This window comes from Lontra canadensis, unplaced genomic scaffold, assembly GCF_010015895.1.
Source record: "Lontra canadensis isolate GAN:19392208 unplaced genomic scaffold, GSC_riverotter_1.0 scaffold13, whole genome shotgun sequence".
In the NCBI taxonomy this organism is placed as follows: domain Eukaryota; kingdom Metazoa; phylum Chordata; class Mammalia; order Carnivora; family Mustelidae; genus Lontra; species Lontra canadensis.
In genome coordinates, this window is record NW_022631007.1 from 12090219 (window position 1) to 12107328 (window position 17110).

The 17110-nt window shown below is 48.3% G+C and overlaps 1 protein-coding gene across 2 annotated transcripts in view; it reads right to left on the minus strand.

Moving 5' to 3' along the window:
* NGEF (neuronal guanine nucleotide exchange factor) overlaps positions 1-17110 on the minus strand; it is a 69723-nt gene that overhangs the window by 14347 nt on the left and 38266 nt on the right. For both annotated transcript variants that reach the window (XM_032857512.1, XM_032857513.1), the window contains one exon: positions 13832-14142. In XM_032857512.1, coding sequence (XP_032713403.1) covers positions 13832-14142 — 311 coding nt within the window. The remainder of the gene's footprint in view (positions 1-13831; positions 14143-17110) is intronic.

Consider the following 17110-nt stretch of genomic DNA (forward strand, 5'->3'; position numbering starts at 1 on the left):
GACTCCAGCCCATTAGCAACGCAGATAAAAGAGGAGGCGGGGACACCAAGAAAATCTGGAGGCACCCAGATCTGCTTCTGGGCCCAGAGAACACTGCTTGTTAAGAAAGTTTCCTGACCCACAGTTGGGGTGACTGCAGATGGTTCAACCTGTGTCATCCTCCATCGTCCACAAGGGTCTTCAGGGTCCGGCCACCTCCTCTGTCCTCCACACCCCACTCCCAGGGGGCTACGGGCATCGGCCCTTCATTCTTCCACTGGCAAAGCTCGGGCTGGGTGATTCCCTACCCTGGTCTTCACCTGCACCAGCTCCTTGTAACTCAGGGTGGCCTAGAGAAGCCCCCCCAACCCCCCGTGGGGCGTTGTGTCCCGCTCTGGATTGTTTGCGGCTTCCCGGACCTCAGTGCTCATGAATCACAGTTGTCTGATGCCCTCACCTTCCCTTTATCACAATGTGGTCCCGGGGCCTGAGTCACCAGGGTAACCTCTGTGGGGGTTGGTGTGGCATTGGCACAGCCAGGAAGCAAAAGCGCCCCCCTCCCCCACAGTCCCAGGTTACGGGGGAGGGGCGCGCCTCTTCCCAAGTCCCAGGCTCTTCCCAGGACAGGCTATCCATGGTGGCCAGGTCTGAGCTCCCATTTAGGTGGATGAAAGGAGCAAAATGGATCTTCTTAGGTAGCCTGCATTTTCCCACCTGTTATGGACTGAACTGTGTCCCTCAAAACTTGTATGCTGAAGTTCTAGCCCCCAGTATGATGCATTTGGAGATGGGGCCGAGGAAGACGTCATTAAGGTTTACTGTAAGAACTGGTGTCCTTACAAGAAGAGACAGACCCCAGGGATGCAAGCCAAGGACGGGGGTCCCACCAGACACCAACGCTGCTGGCACCTTGATCTCGGACTTCCAGCCCAGGAGCTGTGCAAAATCTATGCATGCTGTCCAGCGACCTGGTCTGGGGCAGTCAGTGAGGGCAGCCCAAGCCGGCCAAGGCACCACCAATTTCCCATGCAGCTCCAGAAATTCTGGCACTCTCCATCCTCCCGGCCGCCCTCGCTCGCCAGCTGAGCCCACATGGACTGGAGGCTGAGGCCACAAGCCCCCTCCAGATACCAGACACACACCTCTCAGGGAGCCAGGAAAAGTCAGGCATTATTCCCAATCACCGGAGTGAGGCCTGGGACCACAGTCAAGAGAAAGGAGACGACCTCTGCGTCACCAGGGCCACTCAGACCCGAGAGATGACTCCTCACTGATTTTCTGTCAAACAGCATGTGCTGCTTCCCAAAAGTCACACCAAGAAAGTTCATTCTGCAAGAACTCGGGATCTTCCTGCTGCCCCTCCCTTGCCAAAATGAGGCATCTTTCTCTCTAGATCCAGAAAATGCTTGGCCACGCTCCTCCCTTAGTGACTATGCTCCTGCTCAGACAGGCGGGGGCAGCCCTCACCTGGTGGATGGAGGTCTCGAGTGTCCTTGTTCTCTCCACCTTGTCTGTGCAGGATTAGCACAGACAAATGGCCCCAGGGCGATCGTCCAACACCCAACAGGTGAATAACCCCTCACTCGGTCCTTAATATAGCCCCGGAGGTCTCCCAGATTGTCCCCACCGGGCAGAGGTGGGCACTAAGGTCATACGAAGGTTCTGCTCCCCAGGCTCCCTGCTCCCCACAACTCAGGGCAGCCTGTATCTGTTTACAAGGACACCATTAGCTGCGTCTTATGTTCATCCTTCTTTCTGCTGACCTGGACGGCCAATGTCCTGTCTCCTTTCCTGGATGGTTTCCTAAAGCAGCTCATACAGAAAACTCAATGTTCCAGAGGTTTCTTGCCCACCTGCTAAGAGCTGGGGACCACCAGACACTGGGGACCCCGAGATGACCAAGACCCACCCCCCCTACCCCTTGGAGACCCTCTGCCCAGGACACCTCAACCACAGGGGAGCCCAGCACCTTGGCTCACTGGTTCCACAAACATGTCTCAAGAACCACCTCTAGGATGTGACGGGGCTTGATGCTGGGGACACAGAGGGACAGAGGCATGCTGTCACCAAGAATGCAGCTGGGACATGGCCGATGACAGTTCAGCAGTGGTCCCGACAGTGAAGTGGGAACACAGAGGAGGGGGCCTCACCTCGTAAGTGGTGAGGGTTCTGGAAGGGGCTGAGTCAGAGAACTAGAAGAGTTAGCTAGGCAAAAGTGGGGAAACACCAATGTTTTTCAACCTGGTCCCCTGACTACAGGCATTTATGAAAATGCAGATCCCCAGGCTTCGCCCCAAACCCACACACAACCTGTCTTTGAACAAGATGCATAGGTCCTCACGAGGCATGGCAGGGACCGAGGACCTGGCCCCCAAAGCTTCCACAAGTACCTTTCTTTCTTCCTTGTCCCTCGGAGTCCAAAGTGTTAGGGTACCTGCCTGATGCCTATATTTCCTGTTAGTACATTTGCTTTTAGCTGGAGGGTGGGAAGGGACAGAGGGAAAGTCGGGCCCTAAGGCCAAGGGTTTGGGGCGTCCTTCCTGGAGCACCAGACTGCCTCAGAGGCTGTGGGGATGCAACCCACAGACAGCTTGGTTCGGACCCCGCGGTCCAGGCTGCACGCCCCACACCATGCCAGAAGGAGTGATGGGACCTTGTTCTGCCGAAGGCGCGACCTCATGCTCCAGATGCTCGGTCCCTGTGCACAGATGGCCACACCTCTCTCTCCTCTGGGGGTGTCACAGAAACCAGGGAAGAGGTGACCAGGCCCTTCCATCAGAGGCCGCACCTGCTCTTGGCTTTGGGGCCTTCAGAGTAGCCCCCCCTCGGGGCAGATTCACGTCCACGCTCCCCGCTGGTCCCCCTCCCTTCGTAATGGCACAAGGCTGGGCTCACTTCTGTGCCTAGTACAATAATCCACATGTCACAGGCATTCAGGCGGCCAGAAGTGACTCGAAAAAGCTCTTAGTAACAAACAAGTTCCTAAGAGTGCCTCTTTCTTCCACAAATGATGATGAAGTCAGATTCCAGAGCCCATGCTTTGACCAGCCAGCCAAGGCTGCTGCACGTCTGGTCCACGTGGGAAACGCAAGGGCGGGGACAAGGCTGAGCGAGTTCACAGGGCCTGAGCGTCACAGGGCGCAGTGACAATGACCCCACCTTGTTGCAGAAGGCCTAGAGCTCACGTATGAAATTCGAGCTTGCCGGCAGCCCCTCGGGGCCCAGTGCCGCCCACACCACCAGCAGTCCAAACCCAATCCTCTGCAAGGGCCACACATCACAAACACCCACTGTTACATTTCCTCCAGATGACCTGGTTTAGTAAGATGATTTATGAAGAAATTTACACTTAGGGATGCCTGGGTGGCTCAGTCGGTTAAGCAACTGCCTTCGGCTCAAGTCGTGATCCCAGGGTCCTGGGACTGAGCACCTCACTGGGCTCCCTGCTCTGCAGGAAGCCTGCTTCTCCCTCTGCCTCCCCCTGATTGTGTTCCCTCTCTCTCTCTCTCTCTCAAAGAAATAAATAGAATCTTAGAAAAAAAAAAAGAAAAAGAAAAAATTTACACTAAAGTGGGTTAAAATTTAAAAGTTGAAACTAGGGGCGCCTGGGTGGCTCAGTGGGTTAAAGCCTCTGCCTTCGGCTCAGGTCATGATCTCAGGGTCCTGGGATCGAGCCCCACATCGGGCTCTCTGCTCAGCAGGGAGCCTGCTTCCTCCTCTCTCTCTCTCCCTGCCTCTCTCTGTCAAATAAATAAATAAAATCTTAAAAAAAAAATAAAATAAATAAAAGTTGAAATTATGTTCAGCCTCACTCATGGGTAAGAGAAATGCAAATTAAAACCACAAAATATTACTCATGATCTAGCTCATTGCTCAAGACAAAATGATTGGCTAACATACAATGGTGGTGCTGAGCCCACACCCTCAAACCGAACTGTGAAGACGCTATCTTCACCAGATTTAGAAGAGCAGGTAACTTTTAACTCCACAGTTCCACTGGCAATTCCCATGGAACTCCACCGTGTGGGTTTCAGTCTTAAATAATGCTGCACGCAAAGTCCTTGATCCATAACATTTAAAAAAAAAATTTTTTTTTAATTTATTTGAGAGAGAGAGATCACAAGCAGGGGGAGAGGCGGGGCGTGGGGGGTGGGAAGCAGGTTCCCGGCTGAGCAGAGAGCCCTATGCGGGGGTGGATCCCAGGACCCTGAGATCATGACCTGAGCTGAAGGCAGAGATTTAACTGACTGAGCCACCTAGGCACCCTGATCCACAATATTTCTAATTGGAAATGCCCATCAATGGGGGGTTGGTTAAATAAATTATGGAACATCAAATACAAGAGAGATCTATTAAACTAACAAAAAAGAAAAAAGAAAAAAGAATGGGCATCCATTTGGGCTGGTGCAGAAAAGATTTTCAAAATGTTCTACCAAGTTAAAAAAGAAAGCAGGGGGCAGAACAATCTAATAGCAGGTTCACTGTTTGTGTGACATGCAGACGCTGGCCCCGGGGTGTCAGGCGCAGGGGAGACTTTTTCACTGTAAACCCATTTACTTTTTTTGCACTTTATATCAGATACATATATCATTTATCCAAAGGATTCCTTTTCAAATGCTGGGGCGCCTGGATGGCTCAGTGGGTAAAGTCTCTGCCTTCAGCTCAGGTCATGATCCCAGGGTCTGGGGATCGATCCCCGCATCGGGCTCTCTGCTCAGCAGGGAGTCTGCTTCTCCCTCTCTCTCTGCCTGCCTCTCTGCCTGCTTGTGGTCTCTATCAAATAAATAAATAAATAAATAAATAATCTTAAAAAAAATAAAAAAGACAAATGCTAACATCTCATTGTTAGAAGAAGTTACAGGTGTCTGTCATAGGACAGGAGCTGTCTGGTGTTCTGTGTGATGGCTCCTGTCTGTGCTAAATCACAGGCAGAGTCCCTGCCTGACCAGAGACTCATTTGCGGAATGGTTAAGCTTTATCCTAAAGAGACAAGGACGTGGTTCCACTCAGGCTGGTGAGCTAAATAACAATCATGATTGAATTTCTTGATAGAAGTACATCATATGGGGATGCCTGGGTGGCTCAGTGGGTTAAAGCCTCTGCCTTCGGCTCAGGTCATGATCCCAGGGTCCTGGGATTGAGCCCCGAATCGAACCCCGCATCGAGCCCCACGTCAGGCTCTCTGCTCAGCAGGGAGCCTGCTTCTTCCTCTCTCTCTGCCTGCCTTTCTGCCTACTTGTGATCTCTGTCAAATAAATAAAATCTTAAAAAAAAAAAAAAAAAGAAGTACACCATATGAAGGGCACCTGGGTGGCTCAGTCCTTAAGGGTCTGCCCTTAGGCTCAGGTCACCATCCCAGGGTCCTGGGATCGGGCTGCATCAGCTTCTCCTTCTCCTACTCCCTCGCTTGTGTTCCCTCTCTGTCTGTGACTCTCCCTGTCAAATAAATAAATAAAAATCTTCAAAAAAAAACAAATTTTAAAAGTACATCATATTAAAAACCCATAATTTTTTTCTAAAATGGATAGTTTTCTTAAAAAAAAAAAAAAGTACTGGGGCTCCTTGGTGGCTCAGTGGGTTAAGCCTCTACCTTGGGCTCAGGTCATGATCTCAGGGTCCTGGAATCGAGCTCTGCATCGGCCTCTCTGCTCAGAAGGGAGCCTGCTCCTCCCCCCCGCCCCCAGCTCTGCCTGCCTCTCTGCCTACTTGTGACCTCTGTCAAATAAATAAATAAAATCTTTAAAAAAAAAAAAAAGTACCTTAAAATTTGAAGTTGTGAAAACGGGTTGAAAAACAAAGCAAAAAAAAAAAAAACCTGTCCCGTTCTGGGGGCTGAGCAGACTTAGACTGTAGGAGATCCTGACAGATCCCTCAGCTGGCCTGCGCCAGATAACGATGGGTTCCCTGACAGGACAAAGCTGGAGGTCCTGTCTGGGCATGTCAGGGCTGTCCTGCTGCAGGTAAGGACGAGCCTGTGCAGGCTGCCCCGCAGGAGCGTCTGTGTGACCCTGTCTCCTTGGAGATACTCAAACTAGCCTTCCCGGCTCACTTTTCCAGCACACCCAGCTCACCAGGGTCAGGGACCAGAGAGCAAGTCTGTCTGTTCTATCCTGTTTGCCTCGACAGGTTCCAGGCGCTCGCTGGGGACGCAAGCCACGCCAGAAGCAGGAGTGACCACTCCTGGGGCCTGCTGGGGATGGCCCCTGCAGGTTTTCCATTAGCTCTCAGGACCCCGGCATTAGCTGGTGAGAATCAAGTACTGTCTGATGCTTCTTCCAGGGAGATGCCTGACTCCTCCCCCAGTCCTGGTCCCTCCTCTTTGCTTTTCAGTCTCTTTTCAGGATCATTCCCTGGTCCACCGCTTTGGTGGGGAGGAGGCCCTGCATCCCCCCCCAACCCCCCGGCCTCACTGAATGCCCTACTCCCTCTACCACCGCTTCCTGCCTAACCTTGTCCTTTGAATGTATGTCTGGTTATTTTTCAAACTTTTGTGTTCTCAGACAGTAACTCCAACACCATTCCAAATAGGGGGGTGGGAACCAAGAGCTTCAGAGTAAGTATAAAAAACAAAAATGAAACCAAGAAAATCCTACCCGATGTCTAAGACAACATGTTCCGATATTAGCTACATAATTTTTACTTAGAAAAGGAGGGAAACATACAATTTTATTCTTCAATCCTGATTCTTCAATGACTGACTAGTCATTGGGCCTACCAAAAGGCCATCATTTGGGGGTATTTTCCTCGTGTGAACAGTAGTTCACTGCAACCTGCTGCTTTTGTAGCTCAGGAGAAAGAGATGTTCCAACAACAGATTGAGCTTGGGGAACAAGTTGCCTGACTTGCTTTGATAAATGAGATCTAATGCAAAAGTCAGATTTTTTGGGAACAAAAAAATCTGAAGATCTCACTGTTGTGTCCCTTGCCAAATATTAACAAAATAGACACTCACGTTAAGCTTTTAGAAAAATAAACATGAAAATCAGACCTAGGGCACCTGGGTGGCTCAGTGGGTTAAATGTCCGATTCCTGGTTTTCGCTCAGGTCATGATCTCAGGGTCATGGGGTCCAGCCCTGTGACCAGGTCTGCACTCGGCAGTCTGTTTGAGATGCTCTCCCTCCCATTCTGCTTCCCCCCCCACCCCACCCCCACCGAGCTCACGTGGGTGTTGGGGGTGGGGAGTGTGCATATGTGTGCTCTCTCTCTCTCTCATAAATAAATCTTAAAAAAAAAAAAAAAGTGAGACCATAAAGACTTAGAGCAAGACACATGGAAGCCTGTGTGTCCTTGTGACTTGTTATTGCATATGACTCTATTTATTGTTAGGTAACCCTAGTTATTGAAATTTCTCTATCAGATCCGTTGGAAATGACAAAAACGTAATTTATTACATCTATTTCCCATGCCAATTCTACTATAGATGGAACGTTCTAGCCTGCCTTTAAAAAAAAAAAAAAGATTTTATTTATTTTAGAGAGAGGGAGTAAGCACAAGCAGGGGGAGGGACAGAGGAGGAGGGAGAGGGACAAAGTAGACTGTGTAGCCCAGAGCCCGCCACCATAGAGCTCAGCCTACTACCAAGCCAGAGATCATGACCTGAGCGGAAAGCAAGAGTCAGAAGCCCAGCCAGTCCCCCATCCAGATGGCCCTCTAGCCTGCCTTTTTAAAAATTCAATGTGTTGTACATATACACCCAGTGTATTCTTTGAAAACATGTTTATTTCATGTCTTGCCTTTGTACACTGTCCTACTAAATAATTGCCCCATCATTGCACATTTCAGGTTCTTCCTGCCATTTTCCCCCCGATTTCTGCTGGAATGAACATCCTTTTTTTTTTTTTTTTAAGATTTTATTTATTTATTTGACAGAGCACAAGTAGGCAGAGAGGCAGGCAGAGAGAGAGAGGAGGAAGCAGGCTCCCCGCTGAGCAGAGAGCCCAATGCGGGGCTCGATCCCAAGACCCTGGGATCATGACCTGAGCCGAAGGCAGAGGCTTTAACCCACTGAGCCACCCAGGCGCCCCTGAACATCCTTATAAATAAGTACTTGTGCACTTTTCTGATTATTTTTCAAAATAAATTTCTAGGAATCGTAACACTAGACAGTGGGCAAACATACCCTCGTAAGGGTTTGGTGCACATTTTGCTATTTTTTTCCTATCAGTTGTTTGAGAATACTCATTGAGAAAATCCCCCAACGCCACGTTTTAAATATAGTTACATTTAAAAGTCTCTGCCACGTGAAATGCTTGTACCTTAATGTTGTTTTAATTTGGACCTCTTTGATTAAACCGGTGAGTTTGATTTCCCCCCACCTTTTTTTAAAATTTAATCACTGGCCACTTGCAGTTCTCCTGAGTATTGTTTTGTCCATTTTTCTTTGGGATACTCATCTTTCTTGTCGACAGAGCTCACTAATTGATCAAGACCTGGGTTTGCGGACACCTGCTAAAACAACTAAGTTTTGCAAGTTTATCTTAGAATCAGCCATCTCCCCGAAATGCCTAATAAAGATCCAATACTTCTGACCCCCTCCAGATTTTTAAGTAGGCAGCCATCCCTGGAAGGTAAGGAGGTCTCTGACTGCCCTTTTTAATGGTTATCTCTTATTTCTTTCCTTGTTTTGCTGGACTGGCTAGAACTTCTAGACCAACATCAGCCTTTAGCAAGCTTCCCTGTCCTGCCTTTATTGCCACCAACAATTCTTCATGAAATGTGATCTTGAGATGAGGACCTAAAACACTCCTTATAAATCTCAGAGAGTATCCTGAGTTTTGTTTGGATGGAAATAAATGTGCTACTTCCCTTTTCGAGGTCTTTGAGAAGGAGAAGCTCAGGATATTCTTCTCCACTGGCCTATTGATATGATACATTTTGGCCCCAAACTTTATACCGTCTTTGCATTCCTGCGTAGGTGCTCAAAGCACGTTATTCTTTTTTTTTTTTCTTCTTCTTCTTTTTTTAAAAGATTTTATTTATTTATTGGAGAGAGTGAGAGAGGACGAGCGTGGGGGAGGAGGAGAAAGGGCAGAGGGAGAAGCAGACTCCAAGCTGGGCAGGCAGCCCAACACAGGGCTTGATCCCACGACGCTGGGATCATGACCTGAGCTGAAGGCAGACGCTTAACTGCTTAACTGCCCGAGCCACCCAGGAGCTTCTCAATGTACGTTATTCTTCTAATGTACCTCCAGATTTGATTTTCTTGTGTTTTATGTAAATTTTTGCCTTAAACGTCACAGTGAGACAGATCTAGGTTTTATTTTGGGGGTTGTGTGGGAAAGAGTGCTTACTCAATTAGGTTGAACAGAATGAGGACCGTCAACCTGTTTCTTTTCCTTGCCCTTCCCCTTTTATAATGTTTTAGTTTTTAAATAAAAATGCAGTAAAACTGACATTTGGATGCACAGCTCTATGCATTTTAACACAGGTATAGATCCTTATAATCACACTGTCACCAGGACACATGACGTAGGTCTATCACTCTAAAAAAGTCCCCTGTGCTATCCTGTTCCAGGCACACCCTCCCCACCCTCCTCCCTGGTGACCCTGGATCTGGTCTCTGTCACTGTAACTTTGTCTGTTCAGAAGGTCCTACAGATGCGAACACATAGTGTGTAACCTTTCTGCTTTCTTTCGCTCAGCAACATGGCTTTGAAATTGAACTTCGCTGCGTACATCCATAGATCTTCTTTCCAGTACTAAGTCTCGGGCCATTGTACGGACCTTCTAGTGTCTGGTTATCTGTCTATTAAAGGATATTTGGGTTGTTCCCAGTTTGGGGCTATGATGAATACAGCTACTATAAATATTCTTGTCCAGGTTTCTGTATAAATTTTTATTTCTATAGGATAGTGGTTCTCCATCAGGAACTACTTTTGCTCCCCAGAGGACGGCCAGCTAGGTCTAGTAACATTTTCGGCTGTCACAACTGGGGATAGGGTTCTACTGGCATCTATTAGCAGGGATGTTGCTAAACCTCTTACAATGCACAGGAGACCCCCTACCCACCCTGCAACAAAGAATGATTCTGTCCCAGATGTCATAATGTTGTTCTTGAGACGCTGTGCTAGGTTCTTTAAGAAGGGATGATCCCTGCTCTAGATATTTCTTGACCAACATAGTAGCCACCTGTGGCTCCTGAAATGGAAGTTAGTTTAAATTACATAGAATTAAACGTTCTGTTCCTCAACTGCACCAACCATATTTCAAACACTCGACAGTCACATGTGGCTGGTGACTTTGGGGGACGCAGATACAAAACATGCCCAATGTTGCTCTAGACTACTCCAAGGGACAAGGGACTCCTCTGTGCTTTGACGGCTTGGCACAACTCAGCAATCTGGGTACAACATCTCTTTTGTAAATCTTTCTGGTTACCTGGTATATATTTTGGTGTTTAGAACATTTTTAGTTTTGAGTCAATTTTTGGTAGCTTCTATTTTCCTAGGAAGGCATGCATTTCATCACCACTTTACGTGGTGTCTTTTGATCTCCACCCTAACTGCTTTCCTTAGGACTGTGTTTGTGTATTTCCCCCCTGAATGTCTCAGAGCGGACCTCTGAGTTCAATTAATTTTGTACTTACTCCTTATTTAAATAATTAAAGCACGTAAGTCAGTCTGTCCTGCTCTTTATCTTCTTAACTCATTTATCTTCATGACCCTGGGATGCAGGTGCTAGGATTATCCCGGTTTTACAGATAAGGAAACAAAAGCACAGAGAGGTTAAGTAACTCACCCAAGGTCATACAGCTAAGAAGTAGCAGAACTGGCATTCAAACCCTTGCTACATCACTTCTCCTATACTATTGGAGGAAAGAAAACATTTTAAACATATTAAAAGAATGTAATAGCCAGAATTTATAAAAAGCTGCCATCCACCAAGAAGAGAAATATAAACAATCCTTTAGAAAAAGGGCAAATGATAAGAACAGGCTATTCATAGTGGAAGTGGAAGTGGAAACAGCCAATATACATATGAAAAGACGCCCAATTTACAAGTCCTCAAGGACCGGCAGGATAAAACGAGATAGGTTATTTCATCCAACAGTTGGGCAGATGGGAGTAAACGTGAAATCAACTAACTGGGCTGGGACGCTTTGTTGTCGTATGAAATCTGTCCTGCCTTTTTGAACGGCAACTTGGCAGCGTCCACCACCATGCATTTATTTATTTTTTAAAGATTGATTTATTTATCTGAGGGAGAGGGAGAACACAGGCAGGACCGGGAGGGACAAAGGGAGAGAATCTCAAGCTGACTACACACTGAGCTTGGAGCCTTAAGTGGGGCTCGATCTCACGATCCTAAGATCATGACCTTAGCCCAACCGACTGCATCCCCCAGGTGCCCCGTCCACCAATTAAACTGCACTTCCCGCTGGACCAGCCAGTTTCCCGTGGGCACACCGAAGCTGTCCCTAATCAGGCTCCCCGCGTGGCCACTGGCTGAGTCAAGGGCACGGTTTCCCAGCAAAGCCGTGCGGGATCCGCAGAGCACCCTGGGCAGCGGTTACCCTCCAGGCAGCACCCACACACGCTTCTCTCCCCACCTGGGAGCTGCCCGTGTTGTCCTTGCTCTTACTCGAGCCCCTTGTGCTCAGGGTACACTAGTTCTCATGAAAACTAAGCTGAAGGCTCTATGGCGCTACAAACCAAAATAAAAATCAAAGGGCTGTTGAGCAGAACAAGTGTAAATACAGGGGGAAGCCTCGTAAAGACCTATAAGGATTTCGTATCTTAGAGTCTTCCTAAATGTCTGAACCCCAAAACCAGATGGTGCATTATGACTATCCTTTCTCAGGAGAGATAAGCCGGACTTGGCGAGTCCTCTGGTCAGAAGCCAGGAGCCAAGAGAAGGCCAGCAGCACAAGTTTGCACTGCATTTTTAATTTTTAATTTAATTTAATTTACTGCACTGCACTTAAATAATGAAAACCTATTAACGAGTAGCTTAATTTTAAAACATTTACAAATAAAATGATACCTTTATCAATTTAAAGGATACCTTTAATAACACAAAACGACCCGTTCCCTTCGTTAACTTATCCCGGATTCCCCCCACAATATAATGGGTCTAGATTTCCAATCAGTTAGAGGATTTCTATCTTTCCATGGAGGATTCAAGCAGTTTACACTCATTACAACTGATACATTTGCTATTGACTCTGCCGCCTTACTTTACGCGATTTTTCAGGGGCTTTTTTACTGTTTGCTTTTATTACAAAGGCCCTGCTCTCTCTGCTTTTAGCCTTGTATATGTCACAGAAGGCATATACCATGTTTTAAGCTTACGGTTTATCTCTAAACTTTCCAAAGGACTTAAAATCTTTACGTCTCTAATTAGCAAGGTAAAAAAGAGGTATTCCTTCAGAAACTAGTCTTTTTCCCTTGTTCTGGGGACCAAAAAAAAAAAAAAAGATCTTGTAATGGTAATACTGTGTGAAGGAAGCCAGATACAAAACAGTATTGTCTAATTCCTCGTAAAGGAAAGTCAAGGTTAGGGGCGGCTGTCCTGTCACCAGCTGGGGGTGCCCCTTGGCAGGAGGGACGGACAACTGCACGGGGACTTCTAAATCCATGCATCTGGCACCTTCCACACAGTTGCTTTTCTCAGTTCGGCTCCCCCTGCCTCTGTGGAGATATGCCCCACATGCGTCTTTCCACTTGGGGGCAAATGGCTTCTTTGTGTCTCCTCCAGGGTTTTTGTACAAAACTAGGAGAAGCCACATTGGGAACAGGTGACTACACATTATTCCCTCAGATGTTTCATGAGAAACGCCTGACACAGCCATTTACAAATCCCTGCTCCCGAGTCCCAGGGAAGTCAAGTCGCCACGGATCCCTCCTGACCCTCCCAGACAGGAGGCATGCAGGCAGCTCTACACAAATCCAGCCACCCCACCCCCCCCAAGTCTTCCCCAACAGCCAACACTCGCACCCTGGTCAGCAGTAGCCTCAGTCCTGGTCGTGAGCAGTGGGCGCCGGTTACTCTGACTTTTAAATACAGGAGAGGAGCAAATGTTCCTATAGATGGCAGTGCAGGAGGGACGAGGGCAGAGAGGTGTTAAAGGAAGGCAGGACACCTGGGGCTAGAAGTTCGAGGACAGCTCTGAAGGGGTGTGTGAGTATGGGGGACAGGACATGGATGAGGACATGGCACTGAACCAAATCTCTTCATTTCCCGCTCTATCTCCGCTGTTGGAATTTCACGGGGAACATGCATGTGCACAGTCACCATTCCTCCCCACCGTTCTCTCCCTTCCCCTGGATCCGCGGCGCTCCCGCCGCTCTAGACCCAAGCAAACTATGCCCCATGGGAATGCGCACGCAGATTTCTGAGCTCCCCCTTTCCATTACTGTAACCTTCTCATGGATCATTCCTCCCGCTAGCAATAAACCGCTGGGCAACCCAGTGCTCTTGCCTCAGCTGAGCTGATGGGCAGGGTCCACCGGGACCATCGAGAGAAGCAGGGAAGTTCCGCACCATTTCTCTGGGTCCCCGTGCCCAGGTTTTACGGGCCTCCGGAAGAAAGCGCTGAATGTGAACCTCAGGGGACCGACTTCCTTCACAGGCTCCTTGAGCCGGCGTCACCGAGGGCCCCAGGCTCGCGTGTGCCCGCTGCAAACACTAGCAACTGGGCTGAGCTCCCTTACAAGGTAACGAGCTATTTTTTGTCGCCTGTAAAATAATGTGAATTTCCCTGTGCGTTCTGGAAGGCTAAACCTTGCCAGGAATTCTGGTGAGGCAGCGGGGGTGGGGGGGGGCGCCTCCCCTCCCAGAGGAAGCCTCGCCTCCGTTGGTTGGAACACCTGCCCCTTCTGAAGGGAGCTCCCACCCGGGGCAGCCCTTTACCTCCTGCAGTTTGATCTCCTCGGGCTGGAGGATTTCCAGCACCCCGCTGCTCTGGATCTCTGGGAGATCCTGCCAGAGGTTAAACCGTGAGTGGGGGTTACTGAGCAGGCAGATCTGGGGCAGAGCCTTCCTCTCGGGTGGGCTTGCTGGCTCGTCCTCCTCCTCTTCCTCCTCCTCGTCCTCATCCTCCTCTGGAGTCTCCTCGCTGGCTGGGGAGCCATGAGCGTTGGTGTGTATCTCTGCGTCCAGCTGCCTCCTGGTTTCAATTTCTTGGAGTGTCGATTTATCTCGGTATTCCTGATACAGGAGCCCTGAAATCAGATAGAGTTGTGATGAAGAAAAGGGAAAGATTTCAGGGGAAGATCTTTCCCACTCTCTAGGTCAAGATTTGGTGCTGCGCCTCTGAGAACAGAAAGCCTGGGTGGCTAGTGGTTAAAGCCTCTGCCTTTGGCTCAGGTCATGATCCCAGGGTCCTGGGATCGAGCCTCACATCGGGCTCTCTGCTCAGCAGGGAGCCTGCCTCCTCCCCTCTCTCTCTCTCTCTCTCTCTCTCTCTGCCTGCCTCTCTGCCTACTTGTGATCTGTCAAAAAAAAAAAAAAAAAAAAAAAAAAGCCAACCCCTCGCCTGGCCCAGTGAACTGCCACTGTCTTCTTTCTTGGGAATGATCAGCAGATGGAAGTTCTTTCCAACAAATAGAGAAATCCCTGAATGCATCCAGAATCCGGTCACACAAATATACACTTTCCCCACACATACTTGGCAAACTTGTTAGCAAGAATCTAGAACCTGATGTGTTAATAACCAGTGTGCACAGTTGACGGAAATGTCCTGATTATGTTTCGACGTCCCAACGGGATGCTTTCCCTAGCCTTAAATGCTTCAGTATTAAAATTCGAGTACGTTCATTTGTGAAATGGGAGTACTTGTAAATTCTCATTTTGAAGGAGAAACCAATAGTTCATCAGCCTTATGATTCAAAAGGGAAACATTCCTTTTTTGCTTTTACAGTTTCAAACTTACTTTCCTGACCAAATGTACTTAAAATAAATGCGTTCTAAGTCTCCAAGGAGACTTGGGGGTACATATGAATCAGCACAAATGTAGCATCTCCGGAGGGAAAACCCATTTCAGACATCCTGGTTTTGGGGTGGAGGGACTGCCTTTTCACAACAGAGAAGCCTCAGGGGCAAGCGGGGGGATCCAGGCCCAGGCAGTGGGGGAAGGGGAGCGGGGGGACCAGGTGGGAAGGGGGTCAGGCCCCTAAGGTCTTATCTGACTGCCATGCCACGGAGGTGGCAGTCTATCCCATGGGCAAGACGGAGGCCCCGAGAGACCTCAGACAAGCAGTTCTGGTCTCCATCTTTGGGTGGGTGTGGATAGGAAGAGAGATCCTGTGTTAATTCCCTAGGGGGTGATGATGGAGGGCTGAACAGCATGTGGGGGCGGGGGTGGGTGTGGAGGGATAGAGCCACGCGCCTGGTTCAGGGAACATGGTTATGGTAGAAGTCGGGTCCCAGGGACTGCCTGGTGCTGGGGGGTGGGGGGGTGGAGAGATCCAGGTACTCCCAAGGTGCCCCCAGCTGCAGAGGTCCAGCAGGCAGCTAGCTAAACATACCGGTTTGGACAGTAGTCGGGGCCCCTGGACATGTCTGCCTAAAAAAACAAAGATAATTTTCCTAGGAAAATTCTAATTGGGATAAATGTACCCTTTGTAAAGCACGTTCGCTTACAACGCAGTCCAAAGGTCAGCAACCCAACCGTTCCTTTCTTGCCTCCTTGTTGAATATATCTAAACAGGAGACAAAGGGAGAATAGAAAAACAGACTAGCTTTGATGTCCTGAATGTGGCCAGATCAACCGTATTCATGAACGGGAGCCCCCTAAATCTGCCCCGGGGCACTCATCAGTGGGCTTCCTGTGCTCCATAAACCAAATTATAAAGCCTTTATGGTAAGCACAGCATTTCCTTTAAAAAACTAAGATCCCGCGATTTTGCAATGTTTCAGTCCGGCAGAATACAACATGAAGGTAATCTGTTAAGTGCAATAATCCAGACTGAAGATCTATAAAGACAGAGGTTTAATACGACACAACCGTTGAGCTGATGGTGAACCAACTGTTCTCCTGTGATTCTGATCCTCAGTGTTTACAGAGGTTTAAAGAAACCAAGTTTCCCCGCATCGACTTGGATTCACTTTACAGTGTGAATGAGCCTCCCCCCTAGCAGGTATGCAAATATTTGTTGACTTGAACCCCTTTTAAAAATGCAGCTTCAGGGCACCTGGATGGCTCAGTGGAGAGAGCATCCACCTCTTGATCTCAGGGTCACATGTTCAAGCCCCACCTTGGGTGTGAAGCCTGCTTTAGGAAAAGGTGCTGTTTCTAAACTTCACCAAAGTGTCTAATTTGGCATCTTTTTGACGGTTCAAAAGTATGTCTTTTTTTTTTTTAAGATTTTATTTATTTATTTGACACAGAGAGATCACAAGTAGGCAGAGAGGCAGGCAGAGAGAGAGAGGGAGAAGGAAGCAGGCTCCCTGCTAAGCAGAGAGTCCGATGCAGGGCTCAATCCCAGGACCCTGAGATCATGACCTGAGCCAAAGGCAGAGGCCCAATGACTGAGCCACCCGGACACTCCTCAAAAATGTCTTAAACATGCTATCGTGGGCATATATCATGGGTAAATACTATCTCCAGCATCTCAGTGTGATCCATATGGTGACAAGAGACAAAAATATCAGCATTGAGCGTAGCCGGCTTGAAAATATTAATTCTGAAATCACACTGTGGCAGACACTGTTGACTGCCTCTCCTCTGTCCCCTCACACCCCGGGTTCCCAGTTTGCAGGGGAGGGGTTTTCTCCGGGCACTGACCCATTGGGTGCTCAGGGATGCGGGTGAACAATGACTGATCAAAAGTTACTGCGACACTGTATTGTACACCGGAAGCTAACATTACATTGTACGGTAACCACATGGAATTAAAATAAAAATACACAAAAAATAAACAAAAACTTTCTCCAAAGGGAAAACAGAAAACAAAAAACAAAACAAATGAACAAGAAAGAAACTGTTCTTTAGAGATCTTGCCATTGTCTCAGTAGCATAATGGCTTAGCCTTAGGGACTTCCTTGACAAGAGAAAAATCACAGAAATTAGGCTCAAGGTGTAGGAAATAAATGTTCACATCCAATATAAATTTCCCTTAAAATCTGGCCTCCTCTGCCCTGTAAGATTTACAGAGAGTACTTAGCCCTAATCTCTGGGTTCAAAGTGTA